Source organism: Eublepharis macularius, chromosome 8 (genome assembly GCF_028583425.1).
Source record: "Eublepharis macularius isolate TG4126 chromosome 8, MPM_Emac_v1.0, whole genome shotgun sequence".
Classification (NCBI taxonomy): Eukaryota; Metazoa; Chordata; class Lepidosauria; order Squamata; family Eublepharidae; genus Eublepharis; species Eublepharis macularius.
Genome location: NC_072797.1, coordinates 48,825,302 through 48,850,437, shown reverse-complemented (window position 1 = coordinate 48,850,437; position 25,136 = coordinate 48,825,302). Strand labels below are relative to the sequence as shown.

At 42.1% G+C, this 25,136-nt stretch overlaps 1 protein-coding gene across 2 annotated transcripts; it reads left to right on the top strand.

Moving 5' to 3' along the window:
- The first annotated feature begins 1,371 nt into the window (after positions 1 to 1,371).
- Positions 1,372 to 24,541, top strand: CCNH (cyclin H). 2 transcript variants are annotated; one of them, XM_054986471.1, is made up of 9 exons: positions 1,372 to 1,579; positions 2,884 to 3,006; positions 6,404 to 6,477; positions 7,406 to 7,616; positions 9,023 to 9,186; positions 9,836 to 9,906; positions 20,325 to 20,436; positions 22,006 to 22,066; positions 24,399 to 24,541. In XM_054986471.1, the coding sequence occupies exons 1-9, from the start codon at positions 1,463 to 1,465 to the stop codon at positions 24,429 to 24,431; spliced, it is 966 nt and encodes a 321-aa protein (XP_054842446.1). In that variant the 5' UTR covers positions 1,372 to 1,462; the 3' UTR covers positions 24,432 to 24,541. The 2 variants fall into 2 exon arrangements, with proteins under 2 accessions (XP_054842446.1, XP_054842447.1); XM_054986472.1 differs by having other exon boundaries at positions 1,372 to 1,630; positions 2,914 to 3,006.
- The last annotated feature ends 595 nt before the right edge of the window (positions 24,542 to 25,136 follow it).

Sequence of the window (25,136 nt, the reverse complement as noted above, 5' to 3'; positions counted from 1 at the left end):
TTCACATTTCTGGGAAGCATGGAACTCCCAGTGGCCCCAAGGACTTTGTGCTGTTAGAAGGTCCCAGAGGAGCCTCAACAACGTATTTGGACTTCTGCTCCTGCGATTCCCCAATGACTGCAGAGCTCCTACTTCCTCACTTGCTAGCTTCTTCAGTATTCCCAAAGCTCTAGTTTCCTGTTGTTTTTTAAAAAATCTTAACTGGCATGATCTGTTGTAATAAAGCAAAAAATAAGTGAAAACCCAACAGGGTATTATTTTTAATGCTGAAGTGATTGTGGGCAATCATCACCCTCTATAGCTCTTTAAATATTTCATTTAGGAGCAACTAAGAGGGGCTATAAGGTAGTTGCCAACTGGAATAGTCAATAGCCATAAGCTCAACTATTGGGAGAGCTGTGATCTCCCAGGAAGGGTGTAATTAAAAATGTGGTATCGGACCCACATGGGTTGAAAGACATGACATGTAAGAATTCTAAATTAACACATTGGATGAATCCATATCCTAGCTTAGGTTAAATTAGTTTAGTAAAATTAATGGCATTGTATTATCACCTTTTATTGCTGTTGTGAATAGACACTGATCTCTGTCCTCAGATTTATGCTTTTCAGATTTTCTGCGACTATTCCCTCTGTATCTGCTGGCTGAATTCCTGTTGTTCATTACTGTGTTTTGCTCAGTAAATGTCCTGGCTGTTGATTATATTGTTTCACTTGCACTGTGTAACCCACCTTCGGTCTCAGTGAGAAAGGCAGATTATAAATAAATAAACAATTAAATAAAATAACCAAGCCTTTCGTAATATTGTCAGACACTTCCTTCTGCTTTTTTTGTGGGTGGCATTACTACTATTTATAGTTCTTTCCTCAGACTCTCACACACGTGACGCAGATCCTATACGGAGGACGGATTTCATGTATGATTGAGGTAGTGGATTCTAGTTCACGAAAGCCCGAAATGGCACAGTAACAGCGCAGCACTGTGAGGAAAAGCCAAGGAACGTGGAGTAACTCTGTCTACGATTGTACAGTGAATCAGTTAGTCTTTAAGGTGCAAGAGGACTCCATGTTGTTTTATCACCTTCTCCCTTTATGAGAACATCAACTCTACACAAAGGTCTCTTGCGCCCTACTTTATGCTCCTCTTCTAGAGTTAAGGAAAAGCATCACTAACAGTACCCGCGCTGCAGGTTTAGTGCCGCCATTTGAGGCAGAGCCCCACAGAGAAGAAGCGAGCGTTGGTCTTCACTCGAGAGCCGGAGTACAAGGCTGAGAGAAAGCTGCCTTTCCTTCGCTCTTTGGACCTTGGTGACGTCTATGAAGACGAAAGATATTAATCTCGACAGCGCATGCTCGGACGGCACTGTGCAAGGCATGCTGGATGATGGAGTGGGTTTGCAGCGGTTGAAGAGGTTCTCGACGCGGGTGTGAGGCGAGCGCGAGTGTTACTGCGGCCATCGGGATGTATCACAGCAGCACGCAGAGGCGCCACTGGACCTTTCGCAGCGAGGAGGAGCTGAGCCGGCGCCGAGCCGACGCCAACCGCAGATTCCGGTGCAAGGCGGTGGCCAATGGGAAGGTACCGGACGGACCACCGGAGGGCGGGGGGAGGCTCTTCTGCCTCCCTCCGGTGGGACCCGTAGCCAACGCAAGGGTGGCAGTGCAATCCTAGGCATGTCTACTCAGAAGTGAGTCCCGCTGAATTCAAGGGGGCTTACTCTGAGGTAAAAGGGCGTAGCATCACTCCCTGAGTCAGTTTGTTTAGAAATAAGACTCAGTGTAATGCGATTAAGGTCTTGATGGTAGACAAGTTGCTATCGAGGAAGAAGCCCCGCTGAACTCAGTTGAGCTTACTCCTGAGTAAACATGCTGGGATCGCCCTGCTCTCTGGAGAACGTATTTAGCGTTCCTGGCAAAATCTCTTCTTCCTTGTTGCGTTCAGGAGGTCATGTATACAGATAGTTTGGCAGGATTAATTTCCTATCTCTTGACTTGGTAATAAACTAAAGTTTAGTATTTATATGATGCTTCTGAATGACTCAAGATTAATTGCTGCTGAAATGGGATGTTAAAGTAGTGATTTTGATATTAACCATGCAGTCCCATGCCAAGTTTAGTGCATAAAATGGTGCTATCAGACATTCAAAAGTATTATACTAGTGTTGATGCTTAGCCTTCGGCTTTTGTTAGTCTTATAGGTGCCACTGGACTATTGCTCTTTTCCACTTTGAATAATGTTTAATAATTTTCATAGTCCTTCCCATTAATTTTTTTCAGTATTTAATCAGTGTATTAATGTCCTGCCTATCTTTTAAACTACTTTATGTTGACACTGACAGGTCAGTGTTTTTATCTCTCCCCCCCCCCCATTAAAGATCGCAGGCTGAGACTAGCTTGCCTAAGGCCATCTAGTGGTTTTGTGGCAGAAGTAAAATTCGAATCAAGCTTATTCTGAAGTCTCAGTGGCACTTACTTTCTACATAATTGCATGTAAAATTGCATCTGTGATCTTTTAGCCACTCTGCTACATTAGCTTCATAGTACTCAAAATCAACATGCTAAAAGTTACTTATTAACACATTTCTTATTTAATTTTTAGCTTCTGTACATCCAGGATGCTGGAGAAAAAAAAACTCTACATAGATATTAAACTGGCTCTCTGAAACAAATCTCTTTGCATCTAGTGTCCATTTTCTCTTCCCTTGTTTCTGTTTTGCCTACTTTATTGTCTAGAAATTTATTTTATTGGGGCTCTTTAAATCTGTTACTGGACTAGCACAACTCTTTTTGTATGAACATTTTATATTGCATTTAAAATTATTTCACTTAAGGATTCTTACTTGTGCTTAGCGCTGATTTAAGGTACCTCTTGCCTTCCACAAGGTTCAACAGAATGATTCATTTATTCTTGAGCCACATGAAGAGTTGACAATTTGTAAATATTATGAGAAAAGATTACTGGACTTCTGCTCTGTATTTAAACCAGTAATGCCCAGATCTGTGATGGTAAGTTGCTTATATTGGGTTATCTTACATATTAGAGGGAGTAACTTAGTAATTTCTGGTTTTGATAGAAGCATGTTCTGTGTTTACCAACATTTCTTCTCCTTTCGTAAACTTATATCTGATAAAAAAAATCAAGTTCTGTTTATTCTGAAATAATATACAATTTTTATTTGCTGTAATACTGGAACTGCCTCTGAGCATCTTTTCTGCACAAATGAGCAATTGCTGCCTGTCTCTGGACCAAAGCAGTTAAAGAGCCTAAAGATTCCAGAGCAGATTGCATGGCTTTTTTGAAGCAGACTGAAGAACCAACTTTTTTTAAGCACCTTGTTTGCATCATGTACAGTTGTAACTCAAGAGTCTATGTGATTCTCTTTCCCCCTCCACTTCCCTTTTAGCCAGTCTTCAAGTGAAAATGACATCTTCATTCTTTGCTCCGCAGAAAGCTTGTGCTTCCCTCAGTATAATTTGTGTTCAGGCTAAGGCCTGCCATATGTGATGTTACAATAAAGAAGACTGTCTGTGAGCATGTGTAGAGTGTCTTTTTTTCATGACCCAGCCAGGCTTCTAGGAGTAAGGTGTTCGTGGGTCACTGGTGTGACTCCTGTGAAAACTGAACCCACTGTCTCTGTCCCCCTCATTCTGTACAGTTGGAACAAAGCCCAATCCCTACAATGCAATCCTACCTACTCATAGCAGACAACATATTTTTGTGACTTTTCTTCCCCACCCCATCAGGCTATTCACAGAACTAACATCCTCTTTTTAACCTAAAAAAAAAAAGTTGTTGTCAGAGTTGCAGTGTATCAGTTGGATGATTACCTGATGTGCTGGCGAAGCTGGAGATAGGAGACTGCAGGGGTTGAGATAAGATACAGGCCATTGCCTAGGCAGTAACAGGAAAGCTGGGTTTCCCTATCTGAGACTGTAGGGTCCTTCAGATCTGTGGCAAGAGTGGCTGTCAATAGTTGTTTGACATGTCTCAACCCACAAGTTGAGAAATTAAGTGTCAGAAACAGCTTATTCCTCTTACTAGATTTAGTAGCCAAAAAGCTTTAAGGATGCATGAACTCTTAGAATTCTTGAATCTTCTCATTTGAAACAAAAACTGAGGGATTTGTAATGAAAATGTATAGGTTGGTCTCATGTTATTTGTATAATATGGAAGTTGGGTGGGGGGCTCAGAACTGGTATCTCTTGCCTGCAGAGCGATTTATAATGTGACATCCGTATTGGAAATATGGAGAGATGTGATCTGTGGGTGTCAGTTATTTGCAATTAAGCAGGGGTGATGTCACATCTACAAAAACCCTCCATTAGATGTATTCTCTGACTTGCTCCTGTATATATACTTGCAAACTTAAAACGTTAAAGGAAGTACCTATTCCCTCTTTATCATTTATTATCTATCAGTATGGCTGTTTATGTTCACTCAGCTTTTGATTTTTCATACCAACCTTCAATATATAAATACTGCTTTGCTGCTGTACTTCTTGAATTTACAGGTGTGCATGTCTGATTTGAGCTGTACTATGGGGTAGCATACTGTTCTATGGAAGTCATGCACTCCTTGAAGCTCTGTGAGGAGGACTTGAGTCTTTTCCTTCAGCAGAAATAGTATAGCCTTAATTAAATTGTTGTGTCCCTTAAAGTCAAAAAATTAATACACACACAAAAGCAAGAGCATTTTGTATAATAGATGCCAATTTTTGATGCATTTTGAGTTAAACGTTTGAACTAAATGTTTTGCAAGCCTTGACAAATCAATGTGTTAACACCCAAATAAACATATACCATTTGATTATGCATCTAAACAGCTGTGAGGCTAACTTAAACTATTGTAATAATCCAACGCACAAGCAACATCTACATTCACAAACGTAAGACTTGCAAAATTGTCTATATTGAAAATAACTAAATATAATATCTGTGTAAGCATGATAAATGGCAAAGGCAGTTTGGAACAATTAAAGATTATTAGCAACTCTTTATCTAGTAATCATAATTATGTGTAATAGCTTCATTTTTTAATTTTTTTTATTATTGTGAACCTTAAGTAAAACAAGATACTACTTGCCTACATTACCTTGCAGTGGAATTCCTGCTGTTTTCCTGTCACAATGAAATATGTCCTCAACATCAATGAAAGTTTCTTCAAAACATCAATGAAAGTTTCTTCAAAAGAATTTATGAACTTAAAAAAAGAGTCCTTCCTTTCCAGAAAAGCTATCTTCAAGCTTTGGTGAATGTTGTTTGGTGAATGTTGAAGTTTTCAGATACATTGGCAATTATGTATCATTTTAATATTTTGTTTTACACCTGGACTTGCCTGGCTTTTTTTGATTAACACACCACTTTGATATTAGCAGTGACCCAAATCTGCGCTGTGTGTCTCCTCTTGTTTTTTGTTCACTTGCTGTAACCATCAGCCTGCTTGTAGACTATTCAGGGTAGGGGAAACAGAGTGCAGGGAACACACATGAGGAGTACGTGGAAGGCGCAAGAGAAGTATGCAAAACTTTTGCATCCAGATTTCTTGAAACTTGGGTCAGCAAGCTTGATCCCTGCATTTCCACCATTTTAACCAACAAGAACATCACATGTTCTAAGTTTCAGTTTTATGGCACCAGTTCTGAAGTCTGATAACAAAAGTCTTAGATCTCTCTCATTTGCCTCCTCATAAAGTTTGCTAGGTTTGTAAACTGTACTTACTGTAAACCTCTGTCTCAATATGCCAAAAGCAACTGAAGTTTTTCTTAATGTACAGTATGCCTCATTTTCACCAAAAAGGAAAAAAAATAGATAAGTTTCTAGGAAAGGGCATGCTGAAATGGAAGTACTGTGCATGTGGAGTATAGTACCTGTCTAGTACCAGGGAAATGGAACAGAGATCATATTTGTTAAAATTCTCTGATTTTGAAAATGTAAAAAAACAGATTCTAATAGTAATTGTTCACATCAAGGACCCTTTGAAAGTATTTCCTAGGTATGTATATTTAAACATAATTTTTAAAATATCCATGCCCATTTTGCAAGCTAGCTGTTCTGAACGCAAACCAAGTAATGAAAGGAATATGCTGAAATTGATGACAAGAAGGGTTCCTGTCTTTAGCCCTGTAAACATGTTACAGTTAACACATGTACAATTTGCGTTGAGTATTTGTCATGTTACATTCAATACATATACAATTGAGTGTGTGATTGAAGCCTCACATTTATCCAGGTATTTATTTATGTCATTTGTTTATGTCAGGTACTGATCCCTGGTTTTTGTTTTTCATGTGTAGAATCAAAATGCCTTACATGCCTTGCATTTAACTTTCTTTTTGGGTTCTCCAGCAGATACTTCCTATCAAACTATGATCTGACTTAATTTCTGACTAGAGTTTCCTTCTAGGGATCAGCTTGCATGTACTTCAAACGTTTTTACCTCAATAACTCAGTGATGGAGTATCATCCCCGTGTGATTATGTGAGTAGTTGGTTCCGTTTGTTGATATTAGCAAATACCAGGGCTTTTATTTTTTTGTTGCTATTCACCAGTACTGAGTACTGGCATCTTCAGGTGGGGGGAGGGGGCTCTCCCAAATCCTGAGGGGGAAATTGGTGGAAATCAATGCAACCTTATATATGAGTACCAACACTTATTTATAAACAAGACAAGCACTGGATAATACTAATCTGCATGTTGTAAAATCTTACCATATTTTAATCTCACCCTTCCTTTTAGGAGCTTGGGTAATGTATATGGTTCTCCTCCCCACATTTTCTCCTCAACAAAACTGTGAAGTAGGTTAATCTGACAGAGTGTCTGGCCCAAAGGCAGGTCATGGCTCAGCAAGGATATGGGTCTAGCATTATAAGTACTACAACAGAAAAGCTATAGGATATTAAAATTAACAGCTTATCATGTTAGAGAGATGTATTGTTGAAGGCTTTCACGTCCGGAGAATGATGGTTGTCATGGATTTTCCGGGCTGTATTGCCGTGGTCTTGGCGTTGTATTTCCTGACGTTTCGCCAGCAGCTGTGGCTGGCATCTTCAGAGGTGTAGCACCAAAAGACAGAAATCTCACAGTGTCACGTCAGGAACTACAATGCCAAGACCACGGCAATACTGTGACACTGAGAGATCTCTGTCTTTTGGTGCTACACCTCTGAAGATGCCAGCCACAGCTGCTGGCGAAACGTCAGGAACTACAATGCCAAGACCACGGCTGTACAGCCCGGAAAATCCACGAGAACCATGTTAGAGATTTTTCCCCTCTCTCCATTTAGGGTATAGGTGAATAAGTTCTAAATGTTTTTTTTAAAAAATTTTGTCCAAGTACATATAAATTAGTTACTGTATAATATACAGTAGAATTAAATGTGTGTGTTTGGTGTGTGTTTGTTTTTAAGGTTAACTTGTGCATTTTTGGCTTGTAAAGTTGATGAATTTAACGTGTCCAGTGCACAGTTTGTTGGTAACCTTCGTGAAAGCCCACTAGGCCAGGAAAAGGCCTTGGAACAGATCTTGGAATATGAATTGCTACTTATTCAGCAGCTGAATTTCCATCTTATAGTGCACAACCCTTACAGGCCCTTTGAAGGTTTCTTGATTGATCTGAAGGTAACGTAAGTGTTTGTTGCTTAAGAAATGTACATTTTTGGTGTAAAATGAGAATAAAGCATTTAAAACATGAATGTTGTAAAACAGAAGGGTGAACAAATTGACACAGAATTCTCTCAAGCAAAAGTAATGTTGGTTCAGAAGACTGAGGTCTCAGACTTTGTGCTGCCCACTTTTGATGGATCCCACTTGATGTTTACTGACGCTTTTAAGAGCCCTGGACCAAGTTGTATTACTGAAGAAGCAAGTTCACACAGCTGCAAAAAAGACATTCTATGGGATGAATAAGATGGCCCCTTACCTTGACTTAGCTTATATGGCCAGGTGGATTCATGCTATACTTTGAAGTTAGATTATTGTAATGCACTGTACATGAATCTGCCTTCAAAGACAACTTGAAAACTCCAGTTGGTGCAGACCATTACAGCCTTGTTATTATCTGGCACTAGGTGGAACACATACTGACATACCCTGGGCTACTTTTGAGTTACTCACAAAGCCCTTAATGGCCTTGGTCCCTCATACCTGCAGGTCCATCTCTCCTATTGTGTTCTGTTGCAACAGCTTTACTCATCTGAGCAAAGCCTTCTAAAGGTACCACCCTGCAGATGGTAAGATTACCAGCTGTCTGTTCATATATTAGCTCCCACGTGGACTAGCCTGGCTGAAGAGGTCAGGAAGGTCCCTCGCACATCTATAATTCCAGGGAATGTGCAAAACAGTAATGCTCATGATAGCATTTAAAAAAAAAAACAAGAACTGAAGTAAAACTATCTCATGGTGACCAATTTTCAGGACCATCGTTTTTGTTAATGTTGGCTAATACTTCAGTGAAGTGAAAGATGTGAGTAGTATGAATCAGGAAAGAACTTACTGTAGTACTCTTGTTGCATAACTTGTTGCCACCTCAAGCTGGCTGTAGTGTGTTAAGCTCTGTGTGTGGGCAGAGCTTAACCACAACAACTGTGCTTATATACCATGCTTCTAGACAGATTAGTGCCCCAGTTAGAGCGGTGAACAAAGGTAGTGTCATTGTTATTTCCACAGTAGAGCTGGGCTGAGAGGAGTGGCTTACCCAAGGCTACCTGCTGAGCTCATAGCAGTAGGGGGATTTGAACCAGCAGAGTGTTGATTCACAGCCAGTGATGTGTTGGCACCAGATGGTGCGTTAAAACATTTAACTGATATTTTTAAAAACATGAAAATACAAAGGCTGGTTTTACTAATTTCAGTTAGACGTTTGGCACTGATTTATTTTGGACTATAATTTCTTATAAATAAGGCGGTCTGTTTTTCTTTTTTTTAAATTAATATTCTTTTGAATCTTGTCCTGTACAAAGGAAATACAGAAGTCCTAGCAGCACCTGAAGCTAAAACATTCACATTTGGTCTTCTTTTTTTCCTAGACTCGTTATCCATTACTTGAGAATCCTGAGACACTGAGGAAAACAGCTGATGACTTTCTTAGTCGGGTTGCTTTGACAGATGCCTGCCTTCTATATACACCTTCTCAGATAGCTCTCACTGCTATCCTGTCTAGTGCGTCCAGGGCAGGAATCAGTATGGAAAGGTAGATAATATTTTGGATGTTTCAGTTAGTTGGTTTTCCTCCCTTGTATAATAATTCTATACACAAAATGAGTTGCCCTTGCCACAGCTACAGAAGGGTGCACATTCTGTGCCAATAACACTTTGTTGCAGCACCAAGAACAGAGTTGCTTATCACTAATTATTCTTCATACACACAGATTCATATGTGGTTGAACATTTTGGCTGACTACTGAGGCTGTGTGACTGTGTGTGTTTTTTCTGAGAGTTGTATGTGTTGGAACTTAATATTAGTTGCCTTTAAAATGATTGCTAAAAATATTTATTAATATTTTTCACAATAGGTTGATGTTTCTGCATTATATCTTGTAGTAATTACAGTGTTTTGCTTTTTGAATATTATCGAGGGTTGTGAATTTTAGAAAATTTGAAAAACTATCTGTAAAACATGCAATTCATGATAATTAACATTATCATTGACTAGGTTTTGCACTTCTTTTTAATACGTTTGTTTTAATATGCTGAAAACTTGCTTTCCGTCACATAACGGGATACATGAACTAAAATGTAATTCTGTGTATGGCCTGTGTGTTAATTTAAAAGCTGCTTATAGCTGTTTTTTTGCATCCAAACAGTAGTACTGGAATATAATTTTCACAATTTTTTGACAGTTACTTGTCAGAAAGTCTAATGCTGAAAGAGAACAAAGCTTCCCTTTCCCAATTACTGGATGGCATGAAATGTAAGTAAAGTTGTCGAGAAGGAGGCAGTATGTACAAATTTAGTTTAAATTGTGCTGCATTTCACAGAAGTAAAGAGGCTTTCCCAAAAGACTTGATCACCATTTGAAAGAAAACCGTAACTCCCCTCTGTACACATAGCTGCAGTACTACTTGCAGTTTATTTCCTAAGTGATTACTGGGAAACATGTAATAACAGACTTGTACCTTGGTGATGATAAAAGAATCCTGAGTGGTTGCCTTGTCTTGGTTTTATCTTTCCTGCCCCATGAAGGATGTAAAATGACAAGAGCATAGCAAGGTGTATAGTACAACGGTATGTCTTTTGTGTAGTCAACTGGGGTCTTCTCTCAAAACTTAGTAAAACAAGCAAAGATTGTTTCACTGATTCTGACTGCTAATAAAAATAGTAATAATGGATTGCATTCAGGCAGCTTTTCTGTTGGTGAAAAAGGAAAGAGGGGTTCTCTTTGACTACCAATAAATATTATGCTGGGATCCTGCAATGTGCATGGACAAAAGCCATGTTGAATGCAGATTGTTGCGAGTAGGAAAATTTGGTGAGACTATGAAAGGAGTCTAGATCCAGCCTTTGACTGGAAGAAGCCAGCAAGGATTATGTACACTAGTCCTGTGCAACACCCAGTACAAGTGGAGAGCAGGTCATTTTAGAAAAAATGCCTGCAGCTGAAAACTGAACTTCGGCTAGCAGTTGCTTATGTGATCTGTAGACATGTTTATCCCATTACTGTGATTCTTCAGTTTAGACCAGCAGAAATCTGTTAGCCACTAATTTATCCATGAAGGGGAACAATTAAAGATGACAGAAGTTACTACAGTTTAGTAAAAGGCATACAGTGGTGTGCGTGTGCACGCACATGCGTATCTGTTGCTAATACTATGTTACATTTTTGTGAGACTTAATTGGTTTGGCGGGGGGGGGGGGGTAAAAATCTGAAAGTTGCCTTCCTAGGTTATGAAAGGGCCTGTGGAAAAATCCTGTACGCTTCACAATTTTCATATAATTTTCCACTTGTTCAGAAGTGTCATTTCCTTCCAGTTTGCTGTAGTACTCATTTAGAATGTCTTACTCATTGTGAGCCCAACCTGTAAGGGGTTATGCATTGGGGCATCAAAGAACCAATCATATTAGGCTACATGACATCACTAAAGCAAATGAAGTCCTCCTGTAGCATTTCCTCTGAATGGGATTCGGGATCAGCATGTGGAAATGGATTTCCACTGCCTAGCAGCTGAGCCAGTGTTCCTGTCTCAGCACACTGCTCTGGCAATTTCAGTGGCAGCCAGTACTGTATCACAGGACCATTGTCATGATCTAGCTTTAGTTGCATGTAATGATGCATTATGGATGGGGCAGAATATGGAAGGCGTTTCCTCCCCGCCCCACACACACACACGTTAGTGAACCAGGTATGAAAAAACTGGAATAAAGGAATGTTGGCCTTGTTGCCTTAACACCTGCCCCCTTGCAAAGTTTACAAAGGTCTGAAAATTTCCAAATATTGCAGTGTGGTGGTGATGAAGGGGTGTCAAAAAACACATTTTAGTTGGCATTATTTGAAACCTCTTTGTATCATTTTCAGAAAGTTTAGTCAGTTCATGAATTCTCATGTTGCTGCTTGTTGATCTGTGTGCTGATCCACTCCCTTTCCTCTCTGTGCCATGGAAACAATAATGAGACCAGTCTTCCACACCTATTTTAACTGATGGTTGCTGAAAGATCATTAGAGACAGTCCCATATTTCTCCCTCTGAGGCAGAGCACATCTTGGATGATTCCCTTTGCCCAATCAGGGAGGCAGGAAGTTCTTCCACTTTCCTGTTTGTGCTTGGAAACCCCCTTTTTCAGTTCTTTCCTGCCTCCAGGGAGAGCAGTCGCAGGGGCAGATTACTCTACCACTCTTGCTTATCAATCCATTGTACTGCCTTATTTTCTCTTTTTCTTTCTATTTTCCTCTTTCTATTTTTCGCTTCTTTACCATTTCTGCTCACGCTTGCTCTGCCCTCCCCTCTATTCCTTGCCTCCGTCTCGGCGAGATCAAGGGAGCATGGAGCTTGTGGACTCCGACAGCAGCTTTATAGAGGGTGAAGAGGAGAGCCCTGCTACAGTTGCATCTGCGACAAAGAATACAGATCCCCCTGGTACCATCCTGCCTTCCCGGCTGGAACCATCCTGACTTCCCGGCTGGAATCCCGGCAACTTTCCGGCCTTAGAGCCATGTACTATTCGCAAAGGAGAATGATGGAAGCAGCAGGAGATGGGATCCGCAGTGCTTCTCTGCCTGGAGGCCAAGAACTGCACTGATGCAGAGGCCGCGAAAAAGATGGGCAGTGGCCAAGCCAAAACCTGTGTGGCCAGAAATTATACTCCCTCCTGCTGGGAGAAGGCGCAGCAGGCCCTTCCGGTGCGGATTGGACCCTGCAGAATCCAGACCTCGATGTTTCTATGGCTGGTAATGTGCTTGCCGATTTTGGAGCCCCTCTTCAGGACAACCTTTTCTTCCTTTTAAGACAAACTAAGAGGGAAGAGATCTTTAGATTTTGTCAATCCCATACCAGGGATGCTAGCGAGACAGCATCTGCTCCCCCTTCCCCTCCCAACAGACACCGCCAAGCGGAGAGACAATGGCTCACCAAGGCAGCCCAAAAGTCCACCCCGGGCAGACCAGGGGGCAGGGGCAAGGTTTTTTTGGGGGGGGGGAACGTCATCCAAAAGTCCAACAGGCCTAATCAGTCTCGAGGGGACAGGCAAGATTTTGAAGCCAAAGTCCCCAAATCCTGACTCGCCTCAGGGCCTGGTGGGAGGGAGGCTACTACAGTTCCATCGAGCGTGAGTAGAATCAAAGGCCTGGACCCTCAAAGTAGTCTCCAAGGGGTACTCCCATCGAGTTCAAATCCCATCCACCGGATCGTTTCCTGAAGTCCTCGTTTTTGCAAGGACCCTCAGAGAAAGCTTATCTCCCTGAAAGCCTTACAACATCCTTTAAACATCAAAGCCATAGAGCCTATTCCATATCAGGAGAGGGGCCTTGGAGTGTATTCCCTGTTCTTCACCGTAGCAAAGAAAAAAGGGGGACTGGTGAGCAATTCTGGACTTAAAGTTAGTAAATCACTTCATCAAACTAAAATATTTCCACACGGAAACATTATGCTCAATTTCAGAAGCACTTCGCTCAGGGGTCTTTCTAACTTCCATAGACCTCACCAAGGCCTTTCTCCACATTCCCATACATCCAATGCACCGTTGCTTCTTAAGATTCAGCCTCGACAACCATCACTACCAGTTCAAAGCACTACCCTTCAGCCTGGCTACAGCTTCCAGAGTCTTTTTGAAGGTACCTCTCAGTCCCATCGTCCAACTCAGAGAGAGGGGGATTCACATCCATCCATATCTTGGCGACATCTTTCTCAAGGCAGAGAGAAAGCCCTCCAAGACACCTGGGAGATGATCTACTTCCTGCAACACCACAGGTTCCTGATAAACATGAACAAGTGTGCCATTCTTCCCTCACAGAGGCTGGTTCATCTGGGTCTGACAATCGACATCAAGGAAGGATGACTCTTCCTCCCCCCCCCCAAAAAAAAGAGGTCCAAAAGACCAAGGTGCTTGTCAGATCCGTGATCCAAAGCAGCTCCTCCTCGCTTACAACACTCTCCAAGCTGAGGTGGTCCTTAGTAGCAAGCTGTGAGGCCGTCTATTGTGAATGTTTCCACTCCCGGAATCTACCTTCCTTTCTCCGACCATTTCTATTTCATATCATATCCAAGTCCAACAGACTCGTACAGGTCCCATGGAAAGTCAAGGAGAGCCTCAATTAGTGGTTACAGGTTGCCAACCTTCGGCAGGGGAAAACCTTCCTGAGCCCTCACAGACTCCCAAGTGTTCACAGATGCCAGTCTGTCAGGATTGGGGGGGGGCGATGTTGGAGGAGCAACCGGTCCAAGGCCTCTGGTCTGAGGGGGAATCTCAGCTCCCCATCAACTTGCTGGAGATGTGGGCGATTCAGTTGGTTCTATTTCACTTTTCCAGGAGCATAACAGGCAAAGACATTCTGACTTGCACGGACAACACTTCAGCCAAGGCCTATGTGAACAAACGGGGGCACTCAGTCCTCCAGACCTCACAAGGAGGCAGTCAAGATCATATCGCGGACAGAAGTTCACCTGACATCCATCCAGGTGGAACACATCAAGGGTGCAGACAATTCGCAGGCCGACTGGTTGAGCAGACAGACCACACAACCAAGAGAATAGTCCCTCAAGCAGGAAGTTTTCCAGACAGGGATGAACCTTTTCAGTGTTCCAATCGTGGACCTGTTTGCATCCCATGTAAACTATCAGGTCCCTAGATTTTTCTCCAGATACCTCTACCCTCAGGTGGAGGGCACTGACACTCTCATCTCCCTTTGGCCCAAGGGCCTACTCTATGCCTTTCCTCCAATCCCTGTCTTACCCAAACTGCTGAGGAAAATAGCGGATCAGAACGCTGAGGGGATCCTGAGTGCACCACGGTGGCTGAGGAGACCATGGTTCTCCACGCTCCACTTGATATCCTCATCCCCTTCTCTTCACCTTCCGTCCATCCTGGATCTACTCCATCAGGGACTGATTTGGCACCCACACCTGGGAATGGATGTGTCTGACCGCATGGAAGTTGAAAGGAATGCCCTGATCAAACTGGGCTATCTCCCTCAAGTGGTCCACACTCTCTTGGCCTCTAGGAAGAAACCGACCATCAAGATTTACTTGTGAAAAGCCTTCGTCAGATGGTCAAAGAGAAAGAAGGTGATCCACCGACACCCTTCCTTGGCCGCAGTCCTAGGTTTCCTTGAGGATGGGCTAGACTCCGGCCTCAAGCCGGCCACACTGTGAAAACAAGTAGCAGCCCTGTCATCTGTCCTTCCTTTGGAGGTTTTCTCTCTGTCCAAACACCCGCACGTACAATGTTTCTTGAGAGGTGCCACCTTGTTAAGCCCACCAGTTGTCTACCAGTTTTTCCTTCCTGGAGTCTACATGTCATCTTGTCAGCCCAGACTAGGCCTCCCTTCAAACCAATAAGGGACAGATCTTTAAGATGGCTGAAGCTGAAGACCATTTTTTTCTCGTGGTCATCACTTCGGCCAAGAGAATCTCAAAGGTCAGAGCCTTGTCTATCAAACCTAACCTATGCATCTTCCATAAAGATAAGATCGTCCTTCGTACGGATCCAACCCTCCTACCCAAGGCAAGCTCTAGGCTTCATAGAGTACAGGAGATGAATCTCTCCTCCTTCTGTCCCAGTCCGTCACACCCTAAGGAGAAGGAATGACACATTCTTGATGTATCATTCAAACCTAACCTATGCATCTTCCATAAAGATAAGATCGTCCTTTGTACGGATCCAACCCTCCTACCCAAGGCAAGCTCTAGGCTTCATAGAGTACAGGAGATGAATCTCTCCTCCTTCTGTCCCAGTCCATCACACCCTAAGGAGAAGGAATGACACATTCTTGGAATGACACATTCTTGATGTGCAAAGAACTCTCTGCACATCTGTTTGGGGACAGACTAGCTAGTTTTGTTCCAGCCTGGGCCGAGATTACACATGATAGTTGGGTTTTGAGCATCATTACAGTTGGTTATAAAGTTCAGTTTGAAACTTATCCTGAATTATCTCTGCCTGATTTTTCACACCAGACCTCCTCTGACAGCTTACAAGCGGAGGTTCTGGCATTACAACAAAAAGGCACCATCCAACCACTCCCTCCACAGGCACCCCCTTGGGATTTTACTCCAGGATGTTCCTGGTAGATAAAAAGGATGGAGGTGTCCGTCCTATCCTAGATTTGAGGAAATTGAATAAATTTGTTAGAGTCAAGAAGTTTAGGATGCTCACACTCAACACTGCACTACAGTTAATGCCAGATGATATGTGGTTTGCTGTCCTAGACCTTAAGGAGGCTTACTTCCATATTTCTATTCACCCTGATCATAAAAAATTCCTCAGATTTCTCTGCAAGGATAAGATTTTCCAATACTAAGTGTTACCCTTTGGCTTGGCTACTGCTCCCAGGGTCTTTACGAAATGTATGGCCACTGTGGTGGCTTTTCTTAGGGAGCAGGGATGTACAATCTACCCTTACTTGGATGACTGGCTACTGGCAGCGCCATCAGCTGATGCCCTTCAGGGACAGATTGGGAAGGTAATACTTACCTGTTCCCGCCTAGGGCTCCTGATTAATTATAAGAAATCGGCCCTTCTTCCATCTAGAAGAATTCTCTTTATAGGCATGGTATTAGATGGTGTTGTTAACAAGGGGTTTTTACCTAGTGAAAAATTTGTAGAATGGTTGCTCTTTTTAGGAGGTGCAGGTTTCAACCTGCAGCAGCTATCCAGAGGTTGTTAGGGCTTATGGCCTCTGCCACGGCGGTCACCCCTATGGCCCGTTTACATATTTGCCTTCTCCAGCTGTGGTTTCTGTCTGTCCACGACTTTGAGGCGTCTTACCAGAGTAAGAAATACTCAATTCCTAGGGGTGTTCTTTGTTCGTTAGAGTGGTGGCTTAGGGAGGCTAACCTTCTTCAGGGTATAGCTTTTGGCCCAATACAACCTAACATTTCTATCTCTACTGATGCATCCATGATTGGATGGGGTGCCCAGTGTGGTGCCCTTAAGGCACATGGCACCTGGACTGATCCGGAAAGAGACTGTCATATTAACCTGTTAGAATTGAAGGCCATTTGTTACGCCCTTATCACCTTTGCAGATACGTTGCACCAGAAATCAGTCCAGGTTCTCACAAGGGGGCACCACTTCCAGAGATCTCTGCGAAGAAGCGGTGCGGATCTGGGAGTGGGCACTGGATAGACGCATCCACATACAAGCGGTACACATCCCTGGTACCACAAACACAGTAGCAGACAAGTTGAGTCGCATGGTGTCCGACAACTACAAGTGGACCTTAGCAGACGCCTACCTGAACGGCGTGTTTGCGATGTGGGGATTTCCGGACATAGACTTGTTCGCATCAGAAAGCAACAAGAAGGCCCCACAGTTCTGCTCCAGAGGAGGAGTAGGTCTTCATTCCCTAGGTGACGCCTTTCAGATGGTTTGGAGGGGACATCTGTTTTATGCGTTCCCCCCCTTTCCCGTTGGTCTCCAGGACAATCAGCAAGATTCAGCGGGACGGGTCCCATGTGATTCTAGTGACCCCGTTCTGGCCTCGACAGCCTTGGTTCCAACATGTAATGCTACTGTCACGGGGGTCATTCTATCGATTCGAGCTGAATCCAGACCTTTTGTCAGACAGGGGGACTTGGTATCACAACCTACCCAGACTGAGTCTCACGGCATGGCATATCCTAGGCAAGAGGGAATGTCGGACAGAGTAACTGAGATCCTGCTTAATGTTAGAAGGGACACTACTAGAAGATCATATTCTGCAAAATGGAAGCGTTTTGAAGCTTGGACGACCCCTAGGGGGTTAAATGTTTGGGATTGCCCTTTAGCAACTATATTTGAGTTTTTATTGTCTTTAAAGGATGACGGACTATCTAATTCGTCTGTTAAAGTATACTTGGCGGCCATTTCAGCCTTTCACCCCAAGATACATGGGAAAACTGTATTTTCTCACAGTTTAGCTAAATCTTTTTGGAAGGGTTTGCACAATGTGTTTCCCCAGGTTAAGGAGATTGTGCCTCAGTGGTCCCTTACATTAGTATTAGCAGAACTTATGAAGGCTCCTTTTGAGCCATTAGCGACGTGTGAGTTGAAATGGTTATCACTTAAAGACGCTTTTCTAGTAGCCATCACGTCAGCGTGGAGGGTTAGTGAATTAGCAGCCTTGAGATTTGACCCTCCGTTCCTGAAGATCCATCAGAATAAGGTGGTGTTGAGACCTGATATTAGGTTCAGACCTAAAGTAGCTACACAATTTCATACATCACAAGAGATTGTCCTTCCCGTGTTCTTCCCATCTCCATCAGATAATTCGGAGAGGGTTCTGCATTTACTGGATGTACGGAGGGCGATATTGTTTTACCTACACTGTACAGTTCATTTCAGGAAGGATAAACAGTTATTTGTTTGTTATTTTGGCCCCAAGAAGAGTGAGGCTGCCACCTCTCAGAAGGTATCTAGATGGGTGACACTGGCTATTAAGTCTTCTTATTCATATGCTAACTTGCCTTGCCCCCTGGAGATCAAGGCTCATTCTACGAGAGCCCAGGCGACTTCGGCTGCTTTTCTGAAGGGGATTCCGTTGCGTGACATCTGCAGAGCTGCTACGTGGTCCTCTTCAGAGACGTTTGTTAAGCATTACACGATGGATGTCATGGAAAGGAAAGACACTTCGGTTGGACAAGCTGTTCTCCAATCTCTTTTTCAGTAAGAGACACACCCACCACCAGAAGGTAAGTAGCTTGTTAGTCTCCCATGTGGGACTGCACAGAAGACGGACAATGAAAACAGAGTTTTGGTTACCGTAACTGCTGTTCATTGACGTCTTCTGTGCAGGCACACAAACCCTCCCTCCTGCCCCGCTGTGTTCTGCCAGAAATGGAAGTTTGGCAGCGGCATCGGAGAAACTGAGGGTGCGGGGGCGCCGTCATCGGATGTCGTCTGGGTGGGAAAGGCCACGCATGTGTATCTGGCAGACGAGCGCTCCCTGGTGGACATTTTACTAGAAAAAAAAGTCCGGTCGGCAGGCCTGCACATGCACAGTCCCATGCGTGCCTGCACAGAAGACATCAATGAACAGCAGTTACGGTAAGCGAAACTCTTTTACAGAACATCACATAAGCTTTGAACTTCTTCAGAACTCTTCATCAGGCTTGATGTGCAGGACAGAAAAATGGGGGAAGAGGAGAGAACTTGATGAGAGGGTCTTCTGTACTCTTTCCTGATTTGACAAAGGAGGTGGGGCTTTGAGGAGCTTTAAGGGGTGCTCTATATTTTATTATTGCCGTACTGGCTGTGTTGATGGTACTTGGGCTCTTTTGCTGCTCTTAATTATCCGTTGTCATATTTGTGGTTTGTGGGTTTTTTAATGCAGTATGGCTTGTGTTATTTTATGTGGCTTTTTTATAAAATAAAAAAGAGGGACATAAGTATTTTACTACATAACGTTGTAAGCTACTTGTCTGAGCCATGTGGTGGGACAGCAGTTATAAAAATAACTAGCATACTGATACACAAAATGAATGGATATTAATATTTGTTTCACTACAATTTCTGTTCTCTTGTCAGCATTGCTGCTGTCTTCCAGGGTATGTGAGACCTGAATTCTCAATGATGCAAGCATAAAATTTCAAAAGAAAAGGATGGAAGTTGTATTTAGCAACATGAATATGTAAAAGGGGATATGACTGTCTGCCCCGCATCTCTGTCCCCAGCCCTTTAGTGGCACTAAAAACCTTCAACCTATAGTCCAGTACACATGAAAAAATGTCAAAACAATTGTACTAGGTTTTGCAGTAGATTGCTGTTTACTATTCTGTCCCTGACACTGTTTTTATACTTGCATCAAAGACAACACAGCCTTCAATTGATTTATATTTTGAAGGTTTGATATGCAAAATTTGCCTGTGTGTCTTGACAGTTTCCCTGGGACAGCAGTGCTAACGCTGCATTCTCCATTAGCCTCAAGGAAATCCAAAATCATAATGCGAACAATCAGTGTGGAGAAGTTCTTTCACTTTGCGCTTACGCTTGTGTCTTGACACTGCTTAGAATAAATCCTCTGATGCAAGATGACAGCTAAGAGCCTTACACATGTAATCTTGGCTTCCGTGAAGGGCGAAGAGTGTTATGTGGCAAATTGTAAGATACAACTTTGTTTATGAAACCCTTTAAACGAAGTCTGGAATATTTTGTTTTCAGTTTCTCTGACAAGAGGATTGACTTAGCAGGCTCTCTGTCAGGATAAAATATCAGCTCTTTATTGTGCTGCTTTTTGAATATCATCTTCAGATCTTCCTGAACATTTTGGCAATATGAAGATTACTGAATAAAGCTAATTCCTTTAATGGCTCTAGAATTTCTGGGAAAGTTTCATCCAGTTAAACACAGCCACTGCGCTTCAGTTATATTTACAATTCCAAAATTCATTTCTAAACTTCATCAGCTCTTGCAAGTGAATCCTTAGAGCAACTGAGCAAATGGATGCTTATGACTTGCGGTATATTTGTACATTTCTATACCACTTTGCAAAGAGATAATATAGTTCATGTTTCCTGTCTATAAAATTTTGAAATTTCTTATAAAAAGATGGCTTTAAATATCTCTTTGATCTACTTGTTATCTGTGTAATTGAGCTTTTCAGCAGTTGTGGTAGCATGTAATTGTCAATTTTTAAGTTTTGGTAATTGTACATTGTAGAGAGGGGAATCTATAAATATTTTAAATTAATACTATTCTTTAGGCATGAAAAATCTGGTAAAGAAATATGAGCCACCACATCTAGAAGAGGTTGCTGTTCTGAAGCAGAAGCTAGAGAAATGTCATAGCCCAGAACTTGCACTTAACGCAAACACGTAAGTAGACCTTTAAAGCTGTATGATAGTTTTCATAATTATAAGTCCTTAATTTTGACCTGTAGGTTGGTCTTCTCAAAAGTGCTGTACAAAATGTTATGATGTAGTCTCTGTCAGAGGTTGGAGGCCAGGGTCTCTTCCAAGAAGTAACATTCTAATGTTAGCTGTACTACTGAACCTACTTGTGGAAACAGTGTCTTGTGTACTACAAGATCTGCTAGTGGAGTAGAGCTCATGGAGTAGGATATTCTTGTCCCTGCATCCTGGTGGTTCCCTCTAAGCTTTGTAAGGGAAATTTATTAAAATGTTCTTGCCAGTAAATTATTAATAGTATCCCAAGACCAGTGGATGATAAGGCTGCTGCCCTTGAGGGAGCATATTGTTGAAGAAGAAACCTAGAGATTACAGCACTTCACTAATTAAATAAAAAAATTAAATTGGCAGGATGATGTGACATCTTAAGCATCCCACTGCTGAGTTGTTATGCTGCTGCCAAGCTTAGTCAGGTGGCCAAATCTGACTGGTAGTTAATCATTGTTATGAGGCAAGTGTTTTGACAATTGACCTTTGCCTCTGATCTTGCCCTGTTGGTCTCCTCTACTGATTTGCAGACTTGATTTTTAAGGTGTGCCCTTGAAGCTTCCCTGATGGTCGCTTCACAAGCTTGCTCTGTTATCTTTATTGTCAGTTGACTAATTTTTTTTTGTTCCTGCAAAAGCCTCCAACTTTCAGCAAGCCCTTGTAAATCTTTAGGTTCAGCAAGACTAAAAATAGCTTGGTCAACATTTCTGTTGTGGAAGCAGGCATTGGTCGTATCACAGTGTATTTCTACGAACCATCTTGTTCTGTAAGCCAGAGGTCCTTCCTTCATGAGGAAAAAACCACAAAATCACACAGGCTTTTATCTCAAGACTGCACTATCCACACCTTATTTTCCAAACCTGAATTGACCATTTGTCACACACGTGAAATTCTTTTTTCTTTATCTCTTTCTGCCTATGGTCTGGTCCCTGGGACCCCCTGTGTCTTTCTTCCAGCCTCTGAAAGCAAAGCTAAAAACAACACTCATGCCAGTGCATCTGATCTGATTTAATGATTATCTTAATTTAGTTGATCAGTCAAATTATCATACTTGTAATAATTATAAAGTATCATACCTAAAAGCTTCTGGAGATTTTTTTGTGGGGATCAGCAAACCCATGTGAACACACAGAGGGCTGACCTGACCTTGATGGCCCAAGCTAGCTTGATTTCATCAGAGGATAGGTGCTGGTTAATACTTGGATGGGATACCACCAAGGAAGACAAGGGTTGCTATGCAGAGTCAGGCAGTGGCAAATCACCTGTTAGTCTCTTGCCTTGAAAACATCAACAGGGGTCATCTGCTGCAATTTGACAGTACTTTACACATACATACTCTTCAGTCCTGGTGAGATACTTCTAACTGCTACATCATGCTGCTTGTGAGTTGGCCTAAAGGGATTATAAAGCTTAAAGTAATTGAAGACTAACATGCTTCTTAACTATTCTGTATTATTAACTATTTTGTGTTTTGGGGATTGTTGTTAGGAAGAAGAGGAAGGGCTATGAAGATGATGAATACTTTACGAAGAAATCAAAAATAGAGGAGGTCAGTAGATTTTTACACACTTTTCCTTGTACACTGAAGTTTGACCAACTGTGCTGGTTATAGCAAAGGAACCAAAGTAAGGACCAGTGATATGGGATGGAAAATTTTCTGATGCTATATTTTTTCACGGAAAGTTCCCTGCACCATGTATGTTTATCTATACTTGTCACAACTATCACGGTGCAAATCAGTCAAGAGCTAAATATGGGGTATGAAACATGGACCAACCCCGGTATTTGTACACAGAGTATTTGCCTTCTTTTGCTAATGTGACTCTGGCTGTTTCTCAGGAGAGGCAGAGCTGGAAACTGTCACAGCGCTCAAGTTGGGGGGTAGCTGCACAGTTTAGAGGTGACAGATTATCTAGAACCATTTCAATCTGTATTCAGGCCTGGCTTTGGGATGGAAATGGCCTTGGTTGCTCTGACTGATGACCTTAGCTGGGAGAGTGATGGAGTGTGTTTGTGTGTCCTTGTTGATCCTACGAGGCCTCCAGCTGCTTTTAATACCATTGTATCCTTCTGGAGAGGCTGGCTGGGCTGAGAGTAGGGGGGCACTGTGTGTCAGTGGTTCCGCTGTTAATTGACCAACCAGTTCCAGAAGGTAGTGCTGCTTGGCCCTATGAACTTTACACTATGAGGTTCCACAGGGTTCCATCTTAACCTTTGTACTGTTTAACACCTACATGAAACCAATGGGAAATGTCATCCAGGGATTTGGAATGAGATGCCACCAATATGCAGATGATATCCTTCCTCCTTATTTAAGGCAAGTGGGTCTGTGGAAGTCCTAAATAGATGCCTGTTGAAGGACATGGAATGGATGAGGGCCAGTAAGCTGAAGCAAGACAAGACAGGTTTTGTGGGTCAATGGAGAAGCTGCTTGGGAACTGTGGAGTCAGTCTGTCATGGGGCAGGGGGCTTCACTCCATCTAAAGGAGCAGGTTTGTAGCTTGGGGATGCTACTAGATCCTGGCCTACAGTTGGAGGCTCAACTTTCCTCTGTGGCACATAGCACCTTTTATGAGTTCCAGCTGGTTTGCCTGCTAGAAGTTGTTCCTTGAAAAGCATGATTGGCCACAGTGATCATGCTCTGACCACATCCAAGTTAGATTACTGTAATGTGATTCATATGGAGCTACCTTTGAAAGCAGTTTGGAAACTTCAGTTGGTCCAAAATATGACGGCCTGGCTGCTGTCAAGGGTTGGTTACAGGTATTATATCACCCCTGTACTGAAAGATCTGCACTGGATACCCATCTCTTTCTGAGCACAATTTAAAGTTTTTTTCCTTTAAAGCCCTAGATAGTTTGGGGCCAAGGTTAGGGTTACTCTACTTTTTTAGCTGTCAGCTGACAGCTGTCAGCTGTCATCTTTTTACACAGGCTTTTTAATTCGGAGTTACATTTTATCAGTTTTTAATAGTATGATCTGTTTTATTGACCGTTTTTTATGTTACTTTTGTTTAATGTCTTACTTTTTACACTCTGCTTTTAAATTGTAAGCCACATTGTGTAGGACTCTGAAGAGCTGGCACAGAAATATTATAAACAAACAAACACTGCAAGCAGCTCCCCATAGTCTTAGTCAAAGATCATTTCTAGTCCTACTAAGAAGCCTGCCTGGAATAGGTTCATCTGCATAAAAGGTGTATTCTTTGCTCTGTATGTGTTTTATAATATACCAAAGCAACCCATTTTGTATTTAGGCTTGCTTTAATTAATTAATAATGTTTTGGTTATATGTGATTATACATAAAAACTTTTAGAAATAGGACAGTCAGCTGGCAGGTTTTGACTCTAGATACATTGAGAGCAACGGTTATCAAAGGTAGCATGGTTTGCTCCCTCACTTTTTCTCGCAACTGGCTTATCCTGTTTTGATAGGCTGTTTGCTGGAGAAATGAAAGTTCTCTCACAGACACACAAAGTTCAGGCTTCCACACAGGTTGTGTGCTTTGCTCAGACTGAATTTTTTCTCGCCACTCAGTAACTAAAAACTGCATTTACTCCACTCACACTCTGTCATCAACCAATTATATCACTCACTCATCCCTTTAACCCCTCACTCTTCATCTTTATCACACCAAGTATTTAAAGACACACACACACACACACACACTTAAAATCATCACACTCTTAGTAAAAAGAAAAGTGTTTTACTTCTGTTAAGTGAAGAATCTTGGAAGAAGGCTCCTTGCCAAGAAGAAAGGAGTTACTGGATCAAATCCAAGGAATATGGGGGGTTTGAATATTTAAGATGAGAATAACCTTGTGGTTGCATTTGTTTTGTTTTCTGTCAGTGCTTAATTTGATTTTTTTCTCTCTATTTAGGATGAATGGACAGATGATGACTTCATAGAATGACAGTAAGTGTCCACGCAGATGAACTCTGGAACACTTCAAAGGAATTTAGACTCCTGCGGCTCATTGGATAGTTCTCCTATTGCTAATGCAATAAATAACTTTTTTACAAAGTGATGAGTAATAGCATCATTGGTTATTTAGATTTTAATTAGCAATACAGTTTTTTTTGCTAGCCTTCTGTTAAGGCCAAATTAAGCCTGAAGCTAGATGAGGCTCCACTTAAAAGTCTAACAAAATGGCCTGAACTAGTATAGTTATCTAAATCAGTTCTTGAGTCAGACCTACCACATACAGAGCACCCTACAAATGGAGAATAAGGAATATGAGTTCTAGGGCAAAAAGGATGTGTGGGGGGTGCTTTTAGTCTGTTGCATACATGGGCCCAATTTGGCACAATAGAGCCTTGAAAAAAGAAGTATGGAATGGAGACAAGTACTTAACCAGCAAGTAGGTTTATTGCTCTGTCCAAGATACAGAATAGAAAGTAGGAAATCAAGTACAAGACAATGAGAAATTGTAGCAATGTCACAGCAATTTATGACAACCTAGTTACAAGTACCCAATTAAAGTTATTTTTAGTCCAACTTGTGTTCCTTCTTTGTTGCTAGTCCAGAGCAAACTGACCCAGAGGGAAGTGAGAGTGGAGGGGTTGCTCCTAAGAAGATGGGGAATTGCAAGTTATTGTTTTGGAAGAACTTGAAAATG

Bases quoted from the DNA above. Each gene is read 5' to 3' on its own strand.
- CCNH (XM_054986472.1), top strand. From the start codon at position 1,463: ATGTATCACAGCAGCACGCAGAGGCGCCACTGGACCTTTCGCAGCGAG. The intron at 3,007-6,403 runs GTAAGTTGCTTA...GTTTCCTTCTAG, and splicing joins TAATGCCCAGATCTGTGATG to GGATCAGCTTGCATGTACTT. The intron at 7,617-9,022 runs GTAACGTAAGTG...TTTTTTTCCTAG, and splicing joins GTTTCTTGATTGATCTGAAG to ACTCGTTATCCATTACTTGA.